The sequence below is a fragment of the Pocillopora verrucosa genome, chromosome 8 (genome assembly GCF_036669915.1).
Source record: "Pocillopora verrucosa isolate sample1 chromosome 8, ASM3666991v2, whole genome shotgun sequence".
Lineage (NCBI taxonomy): Eukaryota > Metazoa > Cnidaria > Anthozoa > Scleractinia > Pocilloporidae > Pocillopora > Pocillopora verrucosa.
In genome coordinates, this window is record NC_089319.1 from 6,580,245 (window position 1) to 6,606,587 (window position 26,343).

General features: G+C 39.0%; 2 protein-coding genes across 2 annotated transcripts; both read left to right on the top strand.

Annotated features, from left to right (window-relative positions):
* The first annotated feature begins 710 nt into the window (after positions 1 to 710).
* Positions 711 to 1,511, top strand: LOC136282955 (uncharacterized). Its single transcript, XM_066171116.1, has one exon. The coding sequence runs from the start codon at positions 711 to 713 to the stop codon at positions 1,509 to 1,511; it is 801 nt and encodes a 266-aa protein (XP_066027213.1).
* A 6,479-nt stretch (positions 1,512 to 7,990) lies between these two features.
* On the top strand, positions 7,991 to 25,373 carry LOC131769747 (enoyl-CoA hydratase, mitochondrial-like). The gene is made up of 8 exons (XM_066171117.1): positions 7,991 to 8,113; positions 12,820 to 13,003; positions 13,457 to 13,537; positions 18,304 to 18,429; positions 23,447 to 23,551; positions 24,349 to 24,481; positions 24,745 to 24,799; positions 25,308 to 25,373. The coding sequence occupies exons 1-8, from the start codon at positions 7,991 to 7,993 to the stop codon at positions 25,371 to 25,373; spliced, it is 873 nt and encodes a 290-aa protein (XP_066027214.1).
* Positions 25,374 to 26,343: the final 970 nt, after the last annotated feature.

Consider the following 26,343-nt stretch of genomic DNA (forward strand, 5'->3'; position numbering starts at 1 on the left):
CAACCGGACGCCTGTGGTTCGTTTATGAGATTGACGTGGGATGACAATTCCAAGTTAGCTAGACATATTCAACAATCCAATCAAAAAGCGTATTTGAGTTGAGAGGTACATAACGATTAAATTTTCACTACTGCTTCCTTCTAAATAAAAGGTTGAACTAGTGACCACGTCAACCTCAATGTTAAGTTCAAGGACTCTAAACATGATATACGTGAATACTAAAAATTCCAGAGGAAGAGGAAAGGACACTTTGCAGTTCGAAAAAAACTCACTACTGACACAAGAAAATTTCAACGACCTGTTTGATATGGCGGGAAGCCATTGAGAAAAACCATGCTTAGCACAAGAGGACGAGGCTAGCTGGGAAATCTCCCGGAAAATAAAAAAATAATCATACAGATTTTGACCTTCAACCCCTCAAGGATTGGGGGAGGGTTTCTTCTTCCACTTTTAAGAAATGACACAAGTTTTTATACTGTAACCAATCACAATCGAAGAAATTTTAATTTTCAATGATCGAGAGATTTATATCAAACATAATAACCGGGCATTGTGAGCTTCACACAAGTCAAGAACTATATTATGCTTTTGGCACCCATTAGTCTGTCACGTGTTCGCTGTCGTGCGGAGTACCACAGGGCTCCGTGCTTGGACCTATTTTATACCTGCTCTATACCTCCCCATTGGGGGATATTGTCAGACAATACAACATGGGCTATCATTTCTATGCTGATGATACTCAGTTGTATCTGTCTTTCAATTCTCTCAGTGGAGATGATCAAGCTTATTCTGTCTCTCAGGTTGAATCTTGTGTTAGAGATATCGACCGTTGGATGTCTTGTAACAAACTTAAGTTGAATAGGGACAAGACGGAACTGCTCGTTATCAGTTCAAAATATCGGCCACGCCCATCTTTAGATAGTATCCTGATTGGTGATCATCGTGTAGAGCGGTCTGACAAAGCTAGGAACATAGGAGTTGTTTTTGATGAGACCTTGTCACTGGATAAGCATGTGAGTTCCGTTTGTAAATCTGCTTTATTTCATCTTCGGAATATCGCTAAGATTAGAATGTATCTGACTTTTGAGAGCACAAAGACCCTTGTCCATGCTTACCTTACCTGTCGACTGGACAATTGTAACTCGTTGCTCCTCGGGTCACCGGACTATATTATTCAGAAGCTCCAGCGCGTTCAAAACTGCGCCGCACGCCTTGTAGCTGGGCAACCTAGGGCTGCGCACATTCGCCCCGTCCTTAAGGAGCTACACTGGTTACCTGTGGAGCAGCGAATTACCTTTAAAGTATTACTGTTAACTTTTAAAGCTCTCAATAATCTGGCGCCTCCGTATTTAAGTCAACTTATAGTCCCATATAACCCTACAAGAAATCTTAGGTCTGCTGGCAAACATTTATTAGAAGTACTGAATGTGCGCCGGAAGAGCTATGGGGACAGGGCCTTTTCGGTCGCTGCCCCAAAGCAATGGAATGATATTCCCTTAGATATTAAATAAGTGGATCAATTGATGTTTTTAAATCTAGATTGAAAACTTATCTTTTCAGACTCGCTTTCATTTGACTTTTTGTTTTAGTGTTATTGTTAGTTAGTTATTTTCTTTTTTGATTGTAAAGCGATATAGAGCTTTTGTATATACCGCTATACAAATAAAGTTATTATTATTATTGTTAGCTCCTTTTCCTTCGGGTTTTTAGTCGACTCAAATCTCGATATCAGCAACGTCATGTGCCTCTTCGAAGAAAACGTTGCCGTTGTGGCGGACCAGGGTAGGTTATGTAAGGGCTCTTTTCAAACCGCATGCAGTTGATAATTAGGAGGCTAAAATAATCGTCATTCCATACAGAGGGGGTTGTCCTACCATATCGAAGGTCTCTGTGTCAGGAAGTCCACTGAACTCACACGAGTAACAATCTCGCTAAGAGGTTGAGACTGGACATTGCATGTTTAAAGACCAGTGGTATCTATGTTCTCTCAGTGATGCAAGGCCGATGCCTCGCGTTCAGATTTGCTCGATTGTTCATGACAAAATACTGTAAACGAATAATATGACTCATGTTTGTTGTATTTAGCTAATTGTCGAGAGAGGATTGTCCGCTAATTTTTCTAGTTTTTAATTTAATCCTTACCGGCCTTACGCCTAACCATGGTAAGAATTCTCCATTTTACTACCTCAAGATAAAATAAGAATCTTAAATAAAAGGAATGACAAAAATACAGATAAAATACATCATTTTACGCCACAGCACACCTACAGTTTAGACACTCAGAACTATTGCTAGGAAACGTGATAAAGTGATTCATTGTTTTAAGACGACGAAACTACAACTAAAGGGCGCCTAAAAATTTCAAAAAATTTTTATAGTTAAAAACTACATGGTTATAAATAGTTTATAGTGAAAACTGCTGTACTTTAAATGGAGAATTCTTACCATGGTTACGTGTGACCATGGTAAGAATTCTCCATTGTACTCCCTCAAGATAAAATAAGAATCTGAAACAAAAGGAACGACAAAAATACAGATAAAATGCATCGTATAGACAGTCAGAATCATAGCTAGGAGACGTAATAAAGCGATTCATTCAAGACGACGAAACTACAACTAAAGGGCGCCTAAAAACTATAAAAACTATAGGATTGTGACGTAAGACTCCACATAGACTGTTCCATTTCAAGCTTGACTTGTCCATTTCACTTTTGTAATTTTGGCGGTTACGGCGTAAACCAACTGCTGAAACACTAAACCATTCCGTTTTTTACTAAACCTTTTGTCGTCACACTAAAGCATTTCACTTTACGGTGAGTAGATTGATGTGATACTAAGCCATTACAGCCTAATATTAACCATTTGCCGATAGCTTTAGCCATTTCACACTACTCTGAACCGTTTGTGTCAAGTCACTGAACCAAAGTACAGTTAGCTGAACCGTTTGTCATTTCTACACTGAGTTGAGTAACTTGTGCAAGTCAACGGACAAGTTTTAATCCTTAGCAGGGAAAGTTCCTTTGAGCTAGTACTTTAAAAAGCGCTGATATTCTTTCGCCGAGTCAGACAAAGTGTAATTAATAAAACCCTAAATTCACAATCAAAACTATTTGTTGCATCAAAAAAAGGAAAGCACTTTGGTTGTCACAATAAATCGAGTCAGTCGATTTTCTTTGGTCCCACCTTTAAACTCTGTCAGCGACGACTGATCCTATCTCCGTTCCCTTTGAAAACCAGGAGACCCACCCCACCTGCAAGACCCGCTCACCTCTCCCACCCCTCTTTCCAAGCGAAAAATGGTGACCTATTCTTTACTTCTGCTCAGCACTTTTCAGAGAATGTAAAGTTTATGTTCTCTTGCCTTTCCTTATAACTTTTCCATTTTCTTAATTTGAGATTAAAGGATGCTAGGGATCCTACAGAGATTTCCAAAATCAAAAGCTATCTAATGATCACGCGAAAAGAACTACTTTTCGAATAAGACCTATGTGGGGTATTTTGTTTCTAAGTTTGATCCTCTCCTCGTTCCAAATGATTGTTCTTCCCTCTTCCGATGTAGATAAACGAGGCTGGGATACTGCTCATCCGGCCTTCTCCTGTAAAGAAATTCTGGACTCTTAACCCTCCAAAGGAGACGGGGAGTATTGGATCGACCCAGAGAAGAGTGGAAACCCTTTAAGGGTCTATTGTGACATGTCAAGATATGGTGGTAATTGAATAAGTCTTTTTATTTGAGACACGAGGACTTTAACCGGAGTATATTTGACTTGGAGCAGTTTCCTGATTAGAACATTCTGATCATGGCTGTTCGTCCTTTCTCTACGAAGATCCTTGTTATGTTTTTTAATCGAAACCGTAAAAAAATTCTAGAACGTGTTTGGTTATCAAGAGCCTGCCGATTTGAGCACAACAGGACAGTATGCGCGTCATGCCTGCAATTTGACAGTGTAATAGGACCGTGAAAGAGACAGTTAACACGTCATGCCTGTATGAGGGAAAAGAACGCGTCATGTGCGGGCGCTGTTGTCTCGCACTCCACCGTGTTGTTTTTCGTTTTTATGAAAACGTACAACTGATATCTAGATTCTTTCTCAAATTTTGTCATTGTTTTGATTAATTGGTAACAGGCCTTCTTGTCGTCCAATTCTGTCTGTAATCATACTCGTGATAAAAAAAATCGGACTCCCGCTTTGCGGTCGTACAATTCAGTAAATCACTCGTATGATTACAGACCAAATTGGACTCCACTCGGTCCTGTATATATGTAAAAAATTCTAGTTACACGAATGTCACCAGATCATCCAGGTTGGTTTTATTTTAGGAGATTGGCTTCTAGTGTCAAAAGTTAAGTTTGGAAGCCCCTCTCCCAAGGTGTCAGTCGAGACATCATACCATGGAATAGGTAAGTCATACATGGTTCTGCAGAAAAGTGCCATGAAAGAGCTCAGAAGGCGCTTGTTCTTCACTCAGCTGAGACTGACTTCCACTGCCAAAAGAAACTGGGACGCACATTCTACATGGTCACAGCTTCCAACAGCTCTGGTGAACCTGTGGTCCAATACTTTAGCGGTCAGACAGATGAGCAATTGGATGCCTGTGGTTCGTTTGTGAGATTGAAGTAGGATGAAAATTCTAAGTTAGCTGGCATTTGCAAAGATTGGGGGCTAGTATGTGGAAAGTACTTTGTTGGAAAGTGGGGACATGGAGAATTGAAGGCAGGTTATATCGGTTTCCCGCCTTCAGTCCACTTGAATAACGTTGGTGACCTCAACGACATGGAATGCGATGATATCGCCTCTCAGACTGTTAACTCAATCGGCGATTTCAGAAGAGTCTTTGTTCGTTAGTTGCGTGTGACTCAGAGCTGTCTGTACCCTATGCAACCCTTGATTGTGCGAATAACTTTAACAAACGAATAATCAAAACAAAGACAAACACAAGAAATGCACCGCCACCGTGACCAGCTGCAGGTTATAAGGACGTTTAAGCGTACAAATATCTAATTAGGTCACATGTCTGACACTCGCCCCTTCCTTGTGACTCACCAATAGTGCTTCACTGTTTTATCGTGTACTTGTAGTTTTACATACACCACAGCCTAAAGGAGTCAATGAGATAAACGCGGTTTTCTATGCAGAAGCTTATGTAGCTTTACTTATTTCCAAGAACAATTGAGGTTAGAAGAGTAAGCCTTTCTCTTTTGTTTGGTCACGCCGCTTGTTTTCCTTCTTTAGAAATGAGGATTATAACAAACTAAAGGTTGCACAACTTGATCTGTACTTGCGACTCTTCTTAGTTAGCTTGATCCGTTAAAACTCCAAGCCAAGTAATGCGGTCTGTTCGTTATAAGTATCACCTTAGAGCTTGCCACAAACTTCTTTAACCCTTTACACCCTAAGATCAGTATGCATATTCTCCATAATGTTCTCTGAACATTTACTAAGGTTGTGACATAGAAAATTTGTCTAGCAATCAAGAGTTTCTTTAGTTGGTGATCATTTCCTTTATTCTCATGACATTAATGTGTGATTCAGCGGTGATATTGTAAGGAGAAATTAGATGCTAGTCACTCTTAGGGGTTAGAGGGTTAAAGTGCCGGGGCAAGTTTTATGACTTTTTTCCCCGACAGTTTTACAAAAGTTTTTGCATGTCAGAACGAGTATTCCCGATCGCACTTTTCCTTTTTTTAAAGCGCTTGGCTCGTTCGAAGTCTCTCAAGGAAGTGGTAAGCCATTTGTTTAAGATTTTTCAGTTATGTTTTCTTAAGAGAGGATGAAGAACATCATTCCACCCTTGGTTCTCTCATTTATAGGAGAACATGATCCTCTCATAATCCCTCTATAACTTATAAAACCTTGAATGAGTAATAACGTTACTGCACGAGATTAGTTTCCCGACACTGTAGATCACACTTTATGTCAATTTAAGCTTTCATGTGTTAGACAAATCTGACATTTTATGAATCAGTTTAGTGTTGCGTGGTTCTGTAAATGAAAAAATTTGCGTAAACTGACTATAGTCACAAATATTAAAACTCCGACCACTCTAAAAATCTGTGTTCTTGACAGCAACGAAAAAGTGATCAGTACTGACTATAGTTTGAAAGCCCTTCGTGAAAGCTTGAGTTTGGCTTTAAAAATTTCTCAAAGTTTCCGTATTCTCTTTATACTGTCGTCTCCTTTATTCGCCGTTTTCAGCTAATTAGATAAAGCTCAATTGTCCGTGTTAAGGGATCGAATGAGACGAGGGATTTTAAGGTCAAAGATTCCGAAGTATAAAACAATTCGGCGTAATCCTCGGGTATTTTATTCATAGCAGGTAATTTAGTGTTAACAACTGGGTTGAAAACGTAAATTAGCCACCGTAAAGGGTAAAAAAGCTGACGTTTCGAGCGTTAGCCCTTCGTCAGAGCGATTAGAGGAATTGTGGGTTGTGTGTGGATTTATATGTAGGAAGTGGAGCTACGCCATTGGTGGGAATGTGGTGACGAGAAAACAGGAATAAATTAGTTGAATGAAAAGCGCTCGTTGATTCCGTGGGGATTAAGGGTGCCGATTTGGAATATAAATTTTTGTTCTAGTGTTTTACGGCTTTCCGAACTGCCTAGATGTAAGGAAAGGCCGCAAACTGCCATATGCTGTTTAGAATGATAAGGAAGATTAAAGTGTCTAGCGACTGGTTTGGATGCGTCCTTGTCATTTCTTTCCACATCGCGAAGGTGTTCTCGGAATCGGTCACCCAGTCGTCTTCCTGTTTCGCCGATGTATAACTTATTGCAATAAGTGCAAGTTATGCAGTAAATAACATTGGCGGAGGTACACGTAAAGTGATCAATGATCTTAATGGATCTTTTGGGTCCCGATATTTTCTCTACGTTATGAATGAAAGGACAAGTTTTGCATCGTGAGCGAGCACATTTAAAAGTTCCAGATTGGTCTTAGGTTTGAAATGAACTCTTGACTAAAAAGTTGCCTATGTTTTTGTCGCGTTTGAATGAAATAAGTGGGGGTTGCGGAAAGATAGTGCCAGTCTCTGAATCGTTTTGAAGTAATTTAAAATTTTTAAGAATGATAAATTTAACTGCGTGGTTGTGAGGGTGAAATGTAAGAGTAAATGGAATGCGGTCAGTGTTCTCCTTCTCGGCCGTTTGTAGTGCTGCCTGTCGATCGATTAGTTGGGCACGGTGGTAGCCCGCTTGAACGACAGAAACAGGATAGCCGCGTTTACCGAAAAACTGGCACATTGCCTCTGATTTTTCGGAAAAATCAGAGTCGTTACTACATAAACGACGAAGTCTGAGAAACTGTGAAAAGGTATGGATTTCTTGACGTGTGATGGATGTGAGGATGAATGAAGGAGAACACTGACACTGTATATTCCAAATCGGCACCCTTAATCCCCACAGAATCAACGAGCGCTTTTCATTCAACTAATTTATTCCTGTTTTCTCGTCACCACATTCCCACCAATGGCGTAGCTCCACTTCCTACATATAAATCCACACACAACCCACAATTCCTCTAATCGCTCTGACGAAGGGCTAACGCTCGAAACGTCAGCTTTTTTACCCGTTACGGTGGCTAATTTACGTTTTCAACCCAGTTGTTAACACTAAATTACCTGCTATACTCTCCCACCGACGCAGCACCACAGTTTCTTTAGAAACTTACCCCTTTATTCATTTGTTATTTTAATCATAAATCAGAGATTGGGGATATCATTCAAGGAAATTCAGGTTTGTAAGTACAGGACAGGTGATGAGCTAGAATGACGAATGTCGACCAAGAAATGTTTCATTTACCATAAAATGTTTAAAGTAACACTCTAAAATATAACATTATTAAAACAATTAGGCATCAAAGGCGTACCATCTTCAATTTTGTTTCCTATACATGAAGGAAGCGCCTTGGTTTTCGATCACGTAATCAGCGTACATGTGACAGAATCGTCAGAGGATTGTGAATTAAAGTGTTATTTAGAGGATGATTGTATGTCGATCAACATCGAACCAAAAGGCGATGGAACATATTACAATGAATTGAGTGACTCAGACCATGTTTTACATCCTCGAGATTTGGAAAATCGGAAAGACGTTATCAACAGATCAGTGCAGGTGAGAATTTGTCGATTCAACTAACGGATCAATTTGTCTCTCAATCTTATTACGGAAGGGGATGCATTCAGATTAGTTTTAGGACTCTTTCGTTTCCGAAGGCCTGTAAGGATTAAATAAAAAACTAGAAAAATGAATGACCAATCCTCACTCGAGAATTAACTCATAGAACAAACATGAGTTGTGGTTATTATTTGTTTACAGTATTTTGTCATTAATAATATACAAGGAAAAATCACTTAGTTCTGATTGGTTAAGATAAATGCAGTTTTCAGGTAATTTAGTGCAGAAGAGAGTTAATTCAATCGGACATTCTGATTGGTCAATAATCAAAGAAATTCACAAATAGCCAATCAAATGTGAGCCTTGGATGTCGGCGTTTTTTTTTTTTAGGTTTTCTTTCGCCACCGCAGCTGAAAAACAGCTCAAACAACGAAAACGCTGTAAAAAGCACTGCTATTTGGTTGTCGGTTTGGAAAAAGTGGTGTTCAGAGAAGGGAATTGCCAAGGAAATCGAAAATTACGAGCCGACCCAGCTTAACACTTTGCTCAAGCGATCCAATGCCGAAATTAAAAACAAACATGGTTAAACCTCGGAAACGACGATTCAATTTTATCGAAAGTGATCTGGACACAGACTGAACAATTCCTAGAACTGTTTAGCCGGACTTTTTTGCGCCTTAAAATTGTAAAGATATTATTGCATATTATTGTTTTGATCGTACGCGGTTGTTTTGACCGAACGCACAGTTTGAATAAATTATTTTTGCATGCACTTGATGCGCGCGCTTTGCTTATGCTTAATTATCATCTCGTATTTTTCCATGTATATTATTAACACGTAATCACATGATTTTTCTCGTGCAATTTGGAATAAACAAGCACTTGTTAATTTTTTCAAAGACCACAAATTGCACTCGCCTTACGGGCTTGTGTAATTTTGTTAGTCTTTAAAAAAAACTTACTCGTGCTTATTTATTCCAAATTGCACTCGAAATCATGTGATTACCTCTACGAACAATCGAAGAATCTGCACGCGTGATCGAGGCATCGGCATTGCATCACTGAGAGAACATAGATACCAATGGTCTTTAAACAAGCAATGGCCAGTCTCAACCTCTTAGTGAGATTGTCGCTCGTGTGGGTTCAGTTGACTTTCTGACACAGAGACCTTCAATATGATAGGAGAACCCCATCTGTATGGAATAACGGTTATTTTAGCCTCCTAGCTGTAAACAAGCATGCGGTATGAAAAAAGCCCCTACATAACCTACTCCGCCACAACGGCAACGTTTTCTTCCAAGGGGCACATAACGTTGCTAATATTGGGATTTCAGTCCACTGAAACTTGAAGGAAAAGTAGTCTATGGGTGCTGAAAGCATAATGTAATTCTTGACTTGTCTAAAGCTCTTGAGCGCGGTATATATACGCAATGCCCGACTCAAATACGTTTTTTTCGATTGGAGGGTTGAAAATGTCACAAGCCGTGAATCAAAATGCACCAACTTTCAAGGGTAAACAAAATTCACTAGCCCCTAGGGAAACAACGACTTGAATTTCAACTCTCACGCAGTTAGAGCATCGAAGAAATAAATATTTCTTAGCATATTGGCTTCGGTTATCAGATTTTGGATCCGTGCGCGGGTCCGTAAAAGGAACACATAACTACATTTATGGTACGGCAGATATATCTACAAATTGTGACTCATAAATGTAGGAGTTACAACCTGAAAGGCAATTCTGTCAGTTTTCATCTCTCTCTGTTACATCCTATTACATCCTGCAGCTGTTTTTCATTAGGCGAATTTAGCATTGTTTGGTGGGGAAAAGTTGTTATGGATCCCAAATGCGACTAATTGATACTCATAAAGGGTGCAAGACAAAAGAAGTCCGGATATTAAAAAGAATCCGAATAATCGAGGTTATTCTCAATTAAAGTCAAACGCCCCCACGTTTTACTCGAATGTAAAGAACCACTAAGCCACCCGGGAAAACAACAAATTGAACATTCAACTCTCACCTGATAATGTGTGTACCAGCCTGCGTACAAAAAGTAAATTTTGGCAGTCAAATTCGAGTTGGGAGGTATGAGAAAATACTTTAAAGATTAAAATGACTGGCCTCACGGGAAACAATGAGGATTGCCCCGCAATGGAAACAAAACCCATTGTTTCCCATAGAGTCAGTCATTAGTCACTTATTTTACCAACTCTACCAGATGTCTGTATTAGAATTGTCTGGAAGCGAAAGTAAACAATATTAGTGGGGTAGCTAGAGTGCAAAAGATGAGAGAATAATCAGAGCATCTAAAGAAATAAATGTTTCTTAGTATATTAGCTTCGATTATCAGATTTAACTTGCACAGAATGGTATGGCAGATATACCTACAAATTGTGACTATTTAAATGTATATAAATGTACGAGTCAGAACTTAGGAAGAAATTATGTCAGTTTTCATTTCTGAAAAAACTTTTTAAGTTGAAATTACACCCTGCAGCCCTTTTCCATTAGGCGGATTTAGCTTTGTTTGGTGGGAAAAAGTTGTTATGGATCCCAAATGCGACTTATTGATACTCATAAAGGGTGCAGGACAAATGAAGTTCGGATAATAAAAAGAATCCGAATAATCGCGGTTTTTCTCTCTTAAAGTCAAACGCCCCCACGTTTTACTCGAATGTAAAGAGTCGGTAAAACGAGTCGTGATCAGTACTTCGTGCAAAACTGACCCGTGCATAATTTATGTATGGGTTTTCAAGCTGTTTCTATTCATTTCTATAATTTTCATTGTTACCCAAGGTTCATTAAAATTGTATGAAATGTTGATAAAAGAGTTTTTCAATAGAAAAATACGAGAAGAGTGGAAAGAAACTGAAGTTCAGAATATACTGGTTTCAAGGAGTAACCAAGTCATTCAATTTGGAGAAAATTGGTTAATTTAAACTTCATAAGAAAATTGCTCTCTCACTTTGACAACAACATAAATCTTGAATAGTCAGCCGCTTCGATAAATACGTTTGAGTGAGAAGTATATATACAAAAGACTTTTACTACCGCATAAACCTGAGAAGAAAAGTCGAGGAAAAGTAAGAAAAGGAAGGTGAGTGTGAGTGAGAAACTCGATGTATTTACTTACTATCGGGTGAGTAACTTGTGCAAGCCCGCGGACAAGAATTAATCCTTAGCAGGGAAGATTCCTTATATTACTCGGTAGTTTAAAAAGCGCTCGTATTCTTTCGCTGAGTCAGACAAAGTGTAATTAACAAAACTCTAAATTCACAATCAAAACTATTTGTTGCATCTAAGAAAGGAGAAGGGCAACATTTGTCATCTGTTTTTCTTTCTTTCTCAAATTACAGGATGAGAGGGCTTCTAGTTGGTTTCCATTTCTGTCCCGTTCTGTTGAGTGGTGTTGCTTTGTTTCTTGTGGCTTTCAGTTCGTCTTTGCACACTGACTTGAGCAGGGAAGAGGTTTTCGAGAGAGTGGAAGGTAACACGTGAATGCGTTATACCTCCTAACACAGTGATATTTTTTCCTACGGGATGTGAATGTTTCAAATGCCATGAGCGAAAACTTGGATCGGATGACACAGATTTTGGCTGTGTCACGATAAACTTTACATGATCCCTCCCCCCCCCCTCCCCAAATAAGGCTCTGTGACATTAATACCAACCCCCTCATTCGTAGTAAATCTCCATTCTTCCCCCTTTATACTCTGTTGGCCACAGCAGTTCGCCCCCGAAAAAATATGAGATCGCCCCAAAATCGGGTAAAAACAACAGGAACTTTCTACGCGCAACTCCCATAACTCTCTGGGCTTCTTCATATTCACCTTTGAACGATATCAAGAATCAAGATGACCTCTTAAGACAGGGTAATTAACTACACACAAACTGTATTATTAAAGTATCCAAAATAAATTGAGTGATGAGAACATGAAAGACGATTGTGTTGCTTTTTAAGGATTTGAGCTAATTGGTCACATCACCAAGACATTATATGCTGACGAAATAACCTGTGGATTGAGATGCCTTTAAGATGAAAACTGCCAATCTTACAACAGCAAATCCGATGCTAATGATGCAAAGAAGGAATGTCAACTGAGTAATCAAACCAAAAAATCAAGTCCGGAAAACCTGAGGCGTAACCCACGTTCTACTTATTATCATAGAAGAGGTACTGTTGAGTAAGGTGCTTAACATTATGGAAAAGTTAGTGGAGGTGTGAGGGGGGGGGGGGAGGGGGGGGTGGAGTATTTCGATTGTCACAATAAACTTTTCCTGATCCTTCCATAACGTTCCGAATTATTCTATCGATCTTCCTCATTGGCCGCCAATTTTTTTTATTCCCACCTTTAAACTCTGTCAGCGACGACTGATCCCCTCTCCGTTCCCTTTGAAAACAATGATATCCCCCCCAAGACTCTGCCATCCCTCCCAAACCCTCTTTCCAAGTCAAAAATGGTGACCTATTTCTTACTTCTGATCATGATTTGCGCTTTTCAGAGCTCTCTCGTGTCACGTGTACACCCATGTATAATCTTTCCCGAGAGAATATGAAGTTTAAAATCTCTTGCTTTTCCTTATAATGATAGGTTTTTCATTTTCTTAGTTTAAATTTAAATTTCCAAAATCAAGAGTTATGTAATAATTACGCGAAAGGAACTACTAATGGAATAAGACATCTGTGGCGTGTTTTGTTTCTTAGTTTGATCCTCTCCTCGTTCCCTTTTCCTATCCAGATAAACGAGGTTGGGATTCTGCTCTTCCGGCCTTCTCCTGTAAAGAAATTCTGGACTCTGGACATTCCAAAGGAGACGGGGAGTATTGGATCGACCCAGGGAAGAGTGGAAAACCTTTGAGGGTCTATTGTGACATGTCAAGATATGGTGGTAAGCGAATTAACTTTTTTTTTTAGACACGAGGACCTCAACAGGAGTATATTTGACTTGGTACAGTTGTTATTGTAAAGAGAAACAGTTAACGCATCATACCTGTGCGAGTGGACAGAACGCGTCATGTGCGCGCTGTTGTCTCGCATTTCGTCGAGTAAACTGTTGTTTTTCGTTTTTATGAAAACGTATAACTGATATCTAGTTTCTTTCTCAAATTTTGTCATAGTTTTGACTAATTGGTAACAGGCCTTCTTGTCGTCCAATTCTGTCTGTAATCAGTGATACGAGTGATTGACAAATCGGACTCCCGCTTTGAGGTCGTACGATTCTGTAAATCACTCGTATGATTACAGACCCAATTGGACTCCACTCGGTCCTCTTACCATTTAATATGTCCAAAATTCTAGTTACATGGATGTCATCAGATCATTTAGGTCTGTTTTATTTTAGGAGGTTGGCTTCTAGTGTCAAATGTTGAGTTTGGAAGTCCCTCTCCTAAGGTGTCAGTTGACACATCATACCGTGAAATAGGTAAGTCACACATGGTTCTGCAGAAAAGTGCCATGAAAGAGCTCAGAAGACACTTGTCCTTCACTCAGCTGAGATTCCATTGCCGCAAGAAACAGGGACGCACATTCCACGTGGTCACAGCTTCCAACAGCTCAGGTGAAGCTGTGGTCCGGTTCTTCAGCGGTCAGACAGATGAGCAACCGAACGCCTGTGGTTCGTTTGTGAGATTGACGTTGGATGACAATTCCGAGTTAGCTGGCATTTGCAAAGAATGGGATCGACTAGTAAGTGGAGAGTCCCGGGTTGGAAAGTGGGGAAATGGTGAAGATCAAAACAGGCTATACCTGTATCCCGTCATAAGAATATACAAGTATCACGTTAGGGTCCAACTGCGTAACGTTGACGACCTCAGAAAAATGGAATGTGATGATAGCTCCGCTCCTAATGTTGGCACAAACGGCGATTTCTGGAGAGTCTTTGTTCGTTAGTTGCGTCTATCTGTACACCAAGCAACCCTTGACTGTGCGAATAATAGTAACAAACGAATAAAGCAAAGACAAAATAAAGACAAATGCACCGTTACACTCATCAGGTTATAAGATTGTTTTTGTTTCCATTTCGGGGCAAGGGAAAGCAATCCTCATTGTTTCCCGTGGGGCCAGTCATTTTAATTTTTATTTTTGAAAATATTTTCTCATACATCCCAAACCGAATATGACTGCCAAAAATCACTTTTTGTACGTGGCTGGCACACACATTTGCTGCGGTTTCACGGTGAACAACCTTATCGCGCGAGAGTCGAAAGTTAAAGTTGTTGTCTCCTCGGGGGCTTAGATAATTTTGTTCACCCTAGAAAGTTAGTGTATTTTGATTCACGGCGCGTGACACATTCAACCGTCCAATCAAAAAACCTATTTAAGTTGAGAGGTACATAACGATTAAATTTTCACAACTGCTTCCTTCTAAATAAAAGGTTGAAGTAGTGACCACGTCAACCTCAATGTTAAGTTGAAGGACTCTAAACATGATTGGCTAGTTGATCGGATCGCGAGCGTCGCACGTAAATACTAAAAATTCCAGAGGAAGAGGAAAGAATACTTTGCAGTTCGAAAAAAACTCACTACTGACACAAGAAAATTTCAATGACCTGTTTGATATGGTGGGAAGCCTTTGAGAAAAACCATGCTTAGCACAAGAGGTCGAGGCTAGCTGGGAAATCTCCCGGACCATAAAAAAGTAATCCTACAGATTTTGACCTTCAACCCCTCGGGGACTGGGGGAGGGTTTTTTCCACTTTTTAGACATGACACGAGTTTTTATACTGTAACCAATCACAATAAAAAAATTTAAATTTTCAATGATTGAGAGGTTTATATCAAACATAACCGGGCAATATATATATATATAAATATATATGTATATATCGTGTTAATTGTTCAGAGATTCACACAAGTCAAGAACTATATTATGCTTTTAGCACCCATAAGCTCCTTTTCCTTCGAGTTTATAGTCGACTCAAATCTCGATATCAGCAACGTCATGTGTCCCTTGGAAGAAAGCGTTGCCGTTGTGGCGGACCAGGGTAGGTTATGTAAGGGCTCTTTTCATACCACATGCAGTTTACAATTAGGAGGCTAAAATAATCGTCATTCCATACAGAGGGAGTTGTCCTACCATATCGAAGGTCTCTATGTCAGGAAGTCCACTGAACTCACACGAGCAACAATCTCTCTAAGGGGTTGAGACTGGTATCTGTGTTCTCTCAGTGATACAATGCTGATGACTCGCGTGCAGATTTGCTCGATTGTTTATGACAAAATACCGTAAACGAATAATAGCTATGACTCATGTTTGTTGTATTTAGCTAATTGTCGAGAGAGGATTGTCCTTTCATTTTTCTTGTTTTTAATTTAATCCTTACCGGCTTTACGCCTAACCATGGGAAGAATTCTCCATTTGACTACCTCAAGATAAAATAAGAATCTGAAACAAAAGGAATGACAAAAATACAGATAAAATGCATCACAACGCAACAGCACATTTAAAGTCTAGGCAGTCAGAATCATAGGTAGGAAACGTAAGAAAGTGATTCATTGTTTTAAGACGACGAAACTACAACTAAAGGCAGTCAATTTTCTACACTTCCGGTCTCTTTTTATACTCTGCTGGCCACAACAAATCCTCCTAAACAAAGACATGGGATTGTCCCAAAATCGGGTAAAAACAACGGAAACTTTCTACACCTAACTCTCATAACTCTCAGGGCATCTTCATATTTACCTGTGCACGATATCAAGAATCAAGATAACCTCTTAAGACAAGGTGAACAACTACACACAAACTGTATTATGATAGTATCCAAAGTAAACTGTATCATAATAAAATGAAACACGATTGTGTTGTTGTTCTAAGATTCGAGCTAGTTGGTCGTATCACCAAGATATTATACGTTGACGAAATAAGCTGTGGATTGAGATGCCTTCAAGATAAAAAATGCCAATCTTACAACAGCAAATCCGATGTTAGCGATGCAAAGAAGTAATGTCAGCTGAGTAACCGAACTAAAAAATTAAGTCCCGGAAAACCTGAGGCGTAACCCACGTTCTAATTACTATGGAAGAATTACTGTTGAGTAAGGTGCTTAACCTTAGGAACAAGTCATATTTTTACCACCTGGGTAGAAGGGTGGAAGAGGGGGAAGGAAAGGTCACAGCATTTCGGTTCTCACAATTAATCGAGTCAGCCAATTTTCAAATCAATTTTAAATTTAGGTTCCACCTTAAAAGTCTGTCAGCGACGACCGATCTCATCTCCGTTCCCTTTGAAAACCAGGATACCCCCCACCCCCCCCTCCCGTAAGACCCTCTTACCCCTCCCACAAGACCCTCTTACCCCTCCCACTCCCTTTTCCAAGCGAAGAATGGTGACCTATTCCTTACTTCTCCTAAGTGCTTTTCAGAGAATATAGAGTCTATGATCTCTTGCCTTTCCTTATAACTTTTCCATTTTTTTAATTTGAGATAGAAGGATGCTATGTATCCTACAAATATTTCCAAAATCAAAAGCTATCTAATGATCACGTGAAAGGAACTACCGTAAACGTCCATGTATAAGCCGCACTTTTTTTCACAAAATTGAAGCCAAAAATCAAGGGTGCGGCTTATGCATGGATACATTTGTGTTTGGAGTTCTCAAAAACCTAATAAATATTCATAAAACTTCTTAAGAAATAAACAAAAGAAACTGAGAGAGTGTTGCTGTAGTTCATTGACTTTTTCATTGAGTGGTGGCTCCTAAAGGAGCCGTTTGTGTCTTCGAGTGTTTATCGGCGAATCTTTCTCTCCAAGAGTTCTTTCAAGTGATTAATTTTCGCTTTACTCGAACAACTAAACACCAACATACAAGGAATCTCTCGTTGTCTTTTACTACCTTCATGGCAAATTTGTCGACTGCATTATCAGGCTCCTGTTCTGCATGAAGTTTTTCACCTATTGCGGGTTTCCAAACATCTTTATACACGTGGTATCCCCGAACAGCTGAGTCGACGATGGCCAGGCCCTGGCCCAGACTCCTCCCAACATTTAAAGCTTGGCTACTAAGCACTTATTTGTTCTCTTTTCTGTTTCGCTTTCTTTAGACTTGATAAATGTGAAAGATAGCCACAACTTCTATGTCGGTGTTTCGAAACCTTGATTGTTTGTAGCAATACAACTCTACTGAAACTTCAAACTGTATTATTTTTATTTTTTTCCAAATACTGCGCTTCCAAATCAGGGGTGCAGGTTATCTAAGGATGCCGCTTATACATGGACGTTTACGGTACTTTTGGAATAAGACCTATGTGAGGTGTTTTGTTTCTAAGTTTGATCTTCTCTTAGTTCCAAATCATTATTCTTCCCTCTTCCGATGTAGATAAACGAGGCTGAGATTCTGCCCATCCGGCCTTCTCCTGTAAGGAAATTTTGCGCTCTGGACACTCCAAAGGAGACGGGGAGTATCGGATCGACCCCGAGAAGAGTAGAAACCCTTTGAGGGTCTATTGTGACATGTCAAGATATGGTGGTAAGTGAATAAGTTTTTTTTAGAGACACCAGGACTTTAACCGGAGTATATTTGACTTGGAGCAGTTTCTATTGGAACATTCTGGTCTAGGGTATTCGTGCTTTCTCTACAAAGGTCCTTATTGTGTTTTTTAATCAAAACTGTGACCAGATTCTCGAACGTGATTGGTTATCACCAGCCGGCCGATTTTAGCACAACAAGACAGTATACTTGTCATAGTTGTAATTGGACAGTGTAATAGGACAGTTAAAGGGACAGTTAACACGTCATGCCTGTATGAGGGGATAGAACGCGTCATGTGCGGGCGCTGTTGTTTCGCATTTCGCCGATCGAGTAAACTGTTGTTTTTGGTTTTTCTGAAAACGTATAACCAATGTCTAGTTTCTTTCCCAAATTTTGTCCTAGTTTTGATTAATTGGTAACAGGCCTTCTTGTTGTCCAATTCTGTCTGAAATCATACTCGTGATTAACAAATCGGACTCCCGCTACGATTTTGTTAATCACTCGTATGGTTACAGTCCAAATTAGACTCCACTAGGTCCTGTTACAATTATTAATATTTCCAAAATATTATTATGAATAAGATGCCAGTAGTCTATTATTGGTGCAAATCACCAGCTCAGTGCTCAGATTGTCCAATAATCAAGAGATTTTCTTGTAACTGTCATTGTGTTATTAAGGGCGGCAAACAAAGTTTGTCTTTTTTCGTTGTTGCTCGATTGAAGTATGTTGTACAATACTTTCTTCACAGCTTGAAGGAGGATGTGAGTTAGCCATCATGTGTGATATCATTTATGCTGGAAACAAAGCTAAGTTTGGTCAACCAGAGATTTTGCTTGGAACTATTCCAGGTATGGCACACATAAATTACCCACGGAAACAACTTTATCAGTTTGCACAATAAGAAAATATAATATATTCCACTGACCTTGATTAAAATATCAGAGAGCAGAAATAAGCTACAGGATAGCAGATGAAGAAAATGAAAATGATGTCTTCTCCTTTCCAAGATTTTTTTATACTTCTTAAGAGTATTAGTCACTAGCCCCTTACACTCGTACATCAGTCTGCACCTTGAGGGACACCACACTTGATGGTTTTGCATAGGAGAGCAAGCTTGATTGAATTGGGCAAATCGCTGGCGGCAAGAAAAGTAGCTTTTGAACCACTGCAGAGCCACGTCACGGATACCAAAGTGCTCCAATTTTGCAAACAAGATATGATGATCGAGAGTGTCAAATGCTTTGGAAAGATCTAGGAAAACACCCACCGTTGTTTCGTGTTGGTCGATTGCAGAAGCTATTTTATTTACCAAATAAATGAGTACGTGCGATGTCGAGTGATTTTTCCGAAATCCAAACTGACAGCGGTAAAGTATATCTTGTTTTTCGGCAAATTCTACCAAGCGATTGTACATCCTCTGCTTTGAAGATGGGAATAATTTTAGCGATTTTAAGTTTGTCCGGGAAAATGCCTTTTAGCAGAGATAGATGATAATATCTGCCAATGGAGCAGAAATAAGGTGAAATGAATATTTAATGACATGCATTGGGATACTGTCATAGCATTCTTTGAAGCGAACATGTCACAAATGCTTTCCAGTTCACTTTTTGTGGTGGGCTTTAAGTTTATGGAGGGACGGATATTATCACCAAGATAAGAACGAAAAGAAGGATTCACCTTGGGTATAGATTTAGCTAGGTTGGGACCAATGTTTGTAAAGTATTTACAGAATCTGTCAGCGATCTCCATTGGATCCGTTAATGTTCTGCCTTCAGATCTGAATGATGTGGGAAGAGATGACTTACTGTTACGCTTGTTAATAACTTCATTTAACAATTTCCAAGTTGTTTTGAGGTCATTTCTGGCATTCTCAAATTTGGAGTCGTAGTATTTACGTTTGGCAATGCGAATAAGATGGGTGAGTTTGTTTTTGTAGGCTTTATACTTCGTCTCAGAAGATGTGGAAGATGATGTGACGAACTTTTTGTAGAGTCTGTTCTTCTTGTTAACGGATTTCAGAAGTCCACGGCTAAGCCATGAAGAAAAGAACTTGTTTACCTGCTTACCTTTGAGAACCTTTAAAGGGTAACAGGTGTTATAGATTCTGGAGTATCCTTCAATAAAATCATTATAGGCTTCATTGGGATCTTCCATGTGGCGAAATAAGGACCATTTTGCGTTTGAAAGGTTCTCGTTGAATTTATGCAAATTATCGTCATTGAATGTGCGCATCCCAATTCTTCTTTCTGTGCTGCGCGTTAGAGTTGCGTCGTCAAAATATGCAAAAACGGATAAGTGGTCAGATAAATCATTTAGAATAATGCCGCTAAAAACACTAGGGGCAAGGTTGTTGGTGAATATGTTGTCAATTAGCGTCGCAGAGTATGAGGTGAGGCGTGTTGGATTGGAGATGAGAGGAAGAAAGGCGTGTGAAAATAAGCTATCAATAAATTCCTGTGTTGGAACATGATGATTGTATTGGAGAAGGTCTAGGTTAAAGTCTCCCATCACATAACAGTGTTTATTGCCTTTATAAATTAGTGAGAGAATATTGTTGAATTTGTCAATAAACATAGCAGCGTTTTGATTTGGTGGTCTGTAGACGCAACCAACAATAAATTTTTTCCGTGGGGAACAATAATTTCCAAGAAAAGTGACTCAATTACATCTGGATCTGAAAATTTGCATTCTTCGAGAAGTTTGTATTCAAGGCCGTTTTGTAAATAAATTCCAACTCCGCCGCCTGTTTTTGATTTACGATGGTTGGAGACAAAATTATATCCCCTGATATTTACGTGCTCTGCAGTGCAATCAGTTAGCCAAGTTTCTGACACACCAATCACAGAGAACGGCATATTAAGATTTCTTAGCAATAAATTAAGTTGATCGAAATTTCTTATTAAGCTTCGAGTGTTGAAATGTATAATAGAAAAGTTTGTTTTGTCGCCAAAAGAAGTTACTCGATTGTTCAGATCTTCCTCAACCATGTAGCCACTATTGGGCAGGTTAGAAGATGACTAGAAAGCGGATTAAATGATTCAGGCTTTTCAACAGGATTAAATAATAATGTTTCAAGACGGTCGGCATCGTAACTCAAGGGACCATGAGAAAATTCATAAACTGCTAAATTAAAGGAACTATCATCCAAGTGATTAAAAGGGAGGAAAGATTGAAGGGTGTGTTGTCAGCCAACATAGAAGAAGCAAATTAAATTACAGACTAAGTTACAAATTCAGAGTACTTAGCTTAAAGGTAAGCTCTCTTGCCGAGCAAACCTTTCAAGTTCGTCAAGGGTTTTGAACTGGATAGGGCGGGAGTCTTCGGTTTGCCGTAGATAGATGGTGAAGTTCTTACACTAACAAAACCTGAAGCCATTACGAGTTTGAAATTTTTTCGTATCCGCCAGGAGTTGTTGAACCTGCGGAGTTAGATGATCAAAAAGCTTCACGTTCTCTAGTGTGCAATCGGCATGTAAACCAATTGAAGAAGCTGTAACCTTGCATGCATCTTTCCGTACGTTCATGACCTTCTCTTTAGCAATCCTTCTTGTGAACTTGCAAACAACTGGTCTCAGGCTGGAAGTGGCGTTTCTGGTGGGAATACGATGGACCATATCGGTATCTTGAATAGAAATTTCAACTCCTGCAGCTTGAAAGAGGCTAAGACATAGTGTAGTTGTGTCGGAGGCTGACTCACTTGCCTTTATTTCAGGGAGGCCGACGATCTTTACGTTGTATTGATAGCTGTAGCGCTGAATCAACTCTATGGATTTCCCAATCTCTTCCACTCGTTTAGACAGGACATTCAGGCGCGCCCAGAGCTGTTGTAAACTTTTGTCCGCTTCCTGGTGAAGGTCATCGTAAGACTTGCCATAAAATTGGAGGGTGTTCAAAGTCTCGTCCTGTGATATCGCCGGTCGACTCCCATCGCCGCCATTGTTGGAGACATTAGCATCGTTGACGCTAAGTTTGAGGGAATTCTGAAAGTCTTCAAAATTTTTCTTTAGAGCAGTAATTTCTGATTTGAGGCTTTCATTTTCTTTTTTAAGCGAGTTAACATTCGTATCAGGCATAGCTATGGGAAAAAAATTGCATTAACGCGGAGCGATCAGATATTCGTCCGCACACCTCGCTCGTACAATTAGCATTCTCATTGTAAGGAGAAATGTGTGATTCAGGGGTGATATTGTAAGGAGAAACTAGATGCTAATCACTCTTTGGGGTCAAAGAGTTAAAATTTGCTTGAACTTAAAAAAAAGTGATATGATTTAGGGAAGTAAAGACTCATAATCAGGAAAGATCATAGGAGTAAGATGGCTTTTTTATGAAATGGATATTTTTTTATTCTAGACTCTCTTATATTGCTGCTTTTATGTTCTTTAACCCTTTAACTCCCATGAGTGACCAAGACAGAATTTCTCTTTACACTATCAATACAATATTAATCAGATAAGTGGTGAGAATAAAGAAAAATTTCAATTTGGGGATAATTAGTTGATCCAATATTGAATTCTTTAAACTAAAATTATAAGAATTGTATGGTTGACAATAAGTAGAATTACAAATTTGATCTGGGAATTAAAGGGTTAACTGTGTCAAGCTTAAGTTTGTGCTTGAAGCTGCAACTAACTCGAAGATTTCTTTCATTAACTCGTGAATTGCGCGCATGCGCAAGAGCGAGTTGTAGGTACAATGTGGGTGATAGCACTCGCTCGCTCGATTGGTCGATTCCTGTAAACTTTTTTTCGATTTTAGGCTTTTGAGTGCATTTAATAGTTTTTGGCGAGCAATAAACAAACGAAATGGCGAACTTTGTTGCTCAGAATAGTGGTGGGGTGAAAAAGAAGCCAATATTAATTTTAAAAGAGGTTCTTTTTTTCGTTTTAAATTCAACAAGCGGCGCCAGCGACTGGCAGGCATGCAAGGTTTCACACTGAAATAACTGAGCAATCTTCGTTTTTCATAAAATTGTAATTTACAATCCTTGAACTTGAAAACAATCCGAAGATTCATTGAAAATATCACTTACTGCGAAGCGCTCGGAGTTAACAGATGTTCAAAAGCTTTTTCTGTTATGGCGTGAGATTGAGGACAAAATCGATCATTACGTTTCGTATCGTGTGTTTTTCCTGTGTGAAGCAACAAAAGATGCCGGCGACTGACGAAGTTACAAGTTAACACGAAAATCAAATAACACCTAAACAAACAATTTTAGCTACCGATTTTCAGTGAATTTTTAAAGGACAATTTTCTTTTAAGCTTCAAGACAATTTGAAGATTCAAAATACATATTACGTACTAAAATGCGAAAGTTATACACCACAAAATTAATAAATAGGCCTGAAATGAAATTCTATCTTTTTGTTGATTATACATTTCCTAGCACGTGACTAAAATCTACCCAGGCGGAGATCCAAAATGACGGTGGCAGCCTTGGCTTAGTTACATCACTCAAAACTCGTTCCCGTTTGTCTCATTTGATAAAGAGGGAATCGTTAATTTTTTCATTAAGATAGTATTGCCTTGATTTTCTAATATTTACAATGATAGACAGTAAATTTCACTTTTCACCCACATTTACTTCCAACCTTTTCTTTTGAACCGGAAACAAAAATGATATACGTTTAAAACACATTACATCATTCACCCTTGTCAAATGTAATAGCATGATCATTTCAATTGTAATGCCTTCTTATCCCAACGTTACTTTGTTTCTTTGCTACATTAGCGAACACTGAACTACCGCTCGTACTCTAGATATGACAATCAACCTCAAAATTCCCTAAACCAGATAACATTAAACATAATCCAAAAAATCATGTGTAAATTCACGAGTTTGCTCACAGAGCACTTTCAATTTTTTTAGGTGCCGGTGGTACACAGCGACTTCCAAGAGCTGTTAGGAAGTCACTGGCTATGGAAATGATACTAACAGGAGATCCTATTTCAGCAGAGGATGCACAGAAATCAGGTACATGTTCCTTTTAACTAATCTCCTATTTTTGACCGGTTGTTCATCATTACCTCTTTACCTTACAAAATTGATCAACATACAACTTCTCCCTGTAATAAATATACATCATCCAGCAAACGGATAATGAGAATATTTAACTTATCAGTTCAAAGTTGTTATTGATCCAACATCAAATTCTCATAACTAATTAAAAAGGAAATGTGTAGCAGTTAGAGGGGAGAATTAACAATCAGATCTTGGGGGTTAAAGGGTCAAGGAGTGACTTACTTAGCATCGCAAGTCTTCCCGGTGGCACTAGGAAATTCTCACACAAATTATTGAGAAATGTATACAATACTTCCACATCATCAAGGACTGCAACAGAGACACACTGTTTATGCTAAAAACTTGTGTAAGCCTGCAAAATTTGAATTAAAGGCGTAGATTTTTCCCTTCTGTTTGTTAGCATTTCCGCGAAGGAACCGTTCACTTCCGAAGAGGTTTTTCAGAGTTTACGTAAACTTGCATGTCTTCAGTACTCCTCTCTTATTAAAAGCTCTCGGAAAAAATTATTTGCACCAACCTTTCTCTTCGTGTTGATTCGAGTAGATTTGCTCTTTTTCCTTTTTTAAAAAAGTCGTAGTTGAGGCCGCGTTGCTTCAAATTGTTCAGCTAGGTTAAAGGACTAAACTGTGAACTTGGGGCATGCCCTCCTGTGATAAAACTGGTGCACACTCATTCTTGAGATGTTTCTTTACCCAGATTCAAATTCAAATTACAGAATTAGACAGTTTCAGTTTCCTATTTTTTATAAGGCCTGGTTAGTAAAGTCTTCCCCGCAGAAGAGCTAGTTAATGAAGCTAGCAAGACAGCTTCTAAAACATCATCCTTGTCGAAGATCGCTGCACAAATCGCCAAAGAAGCTGTCAACACAGGTATTACCCTGGCAGTTGTAACCGTCCCATTGGCTGTTTCTTGCTATGAGTTATACTTCGATTAATCGAAGGATTTTATGTCTACTGCAATCGGCGTTAATCTTGTCCATCGCTAGTCGTTTCTCGTTGGTTTAGTAGTTAATCTCAAAACAATTATCTTTTCTATTTGACTGTTCTATTGCGAGACTATTGTGAGAGTTCCTTAGACCATTGAATTTCCCAAATGTCTTTTTGTTCAGGCGTCTGAAATCCTTTTTTTCCTCTTTTATTTATTAGGCTACGAGAAGGACTGCATTTTGAGAAAAGAATGTTTCACTCAACATTTTCAACAGTAAGTTAATATTGATCGGCGTTTACACTTGAAAGAAGACGGCAATTGCAATACAAAGTGGTGAAGCCACTCAACCATTTCCCGAAAACATATCACCTACTCTCTCTGATTTAGAGCAATCCACTGAACTCTTCACGTCTTCTGCGCAACCGAAGTGATTTCAATTTAAAACATGAAAATGTTCCTATGTTCTTACCAAAAGCGCAGCTCCATCTTTCTGCATGTAAACTACACACAACCCACAATTCCTCTATTCGCTCTGACGAACGGCTAAGGCTAGGAACGTCAGCTTTAGAAACTCTCTTTGTTGGCCACTTTGCATTATCAACGCTTTTGATAAAAATGATATTTGTGATACCCCACCCGCCGCAGCACCACAGTTTCTCTAGAAACTTACCCCGTCTATTCAATTGTTACCATGGTGATGAATAACAGTATAGTGAACTTGTAAAGACTTGCGATGAAACTTTCCCTAAGGAAAATTTTCTCCTTTTCTTTCATTTCGCAGGACGATCGAAAGGAAGGGATGACAGCTTTTTTAGGGAAACGAAAAGCCGAATTTAAAGACAATTAGTATCTGTTTTTTTGGAAAGTTGTAGTCAACGAGAACTTTGGATTGTTGTGTGGGAATGTTAAGGCAGGCGAAAGAATAGTGAAAGCTTATGTAAAATTGTGTCAAGGGCAATGAAAACACTTAGCATGAATTTGACCAAAAATAAAAACTTAACTAGCGAAATTGATAGAAAAAATTAAAATAAAGAAAGTAAAATCATAGTCATTTTTCGTTCGTTCGCTCATCTGTTGAACGGATACCGTGGGGTATACATTGGGACTGGGGCGAGTATAGATTTAAGTTCTGGTCAGTTCGATGTGTTAATTAAGACTCAAGCCAGGAATACTAAGTGACGCTGTAAATGACGGCTCTTTAGTAAACTTTCTGGAAAATTAATCCGAGGCAAACCAAGTTTTTCGACTTGTTTCCTCACTGTTCACTTTTCTTTCGTTTGAATCAAATTCTTGGAAGAAAAGTATTTATTTGCTGTAAGGCACAAGAACAAGCCAGAAAGGTCAATGTCTGTATAATTACTTTTTTTTCGTCCACGATTCCCAGCTAGCTTCGACCTTTCGTGCTAGGCATGGTTTTTCTTAATAGTTTTCCGCCACATCAAATATTGCGTTGAAATTTTTTTGACTTTCGTGAATTTTTTTCCGAACAGCAAAGCGTTCTTTTCTTCTTCCACTGGAATGTTTATATTCACGCGCGACGCACGTGATTCGACCAACTAGCCAATCATGTTTGGATCCTTGAACTTGATCTTGAGGTTGACGTGGTCAATTTCCTTAGCACTAGATCAACCTTATATTAAGAAGAAAGCAGTTGTGAAAATTTAATCGTTATGTACCTCCCAACTCAAATAAGTTTTCTGATTTGAGGAGAACATATCGCGGGCCGGGAATCAAAATACACCAACTTTCTAAGTGAACAAAATTCACTTAGCCCTGAGGGAAACAAGAACTTAAACTTTCGACTCTCACGTGATAAG

Excerpts from the sequence above, each read along its gene's own strand:
- LOC136282955 (XM_066171116.1), top strand. The coding sequence starts at position 711 with ATGGGCTATCATTTCTATGCTGATGATACTCAGTTGTATCTGTCTTTC.
- LOC131769747 (XM_066171117.1), top strand. The coding sequence starts at position 7,991 with ATGTCGATCAACATCGAACCAAAAGGCGATGGAACATATTACAATGAA. Across the intron at positions 13,538-18,303 it reads CACATCATACCGTGAAATAG|TATGTTGTACAATACTTTCT; the intron begins GTAAGTCACACA and ends GCTCGATTGAAG. Across the intron at positions 24,482-24,744 it reads AACACAGGTATTACCCTGGC|GCTACGAGAAGGACTGCATT; the intron begins AGTTGTAACCGT and ends TTTATTTATTAG.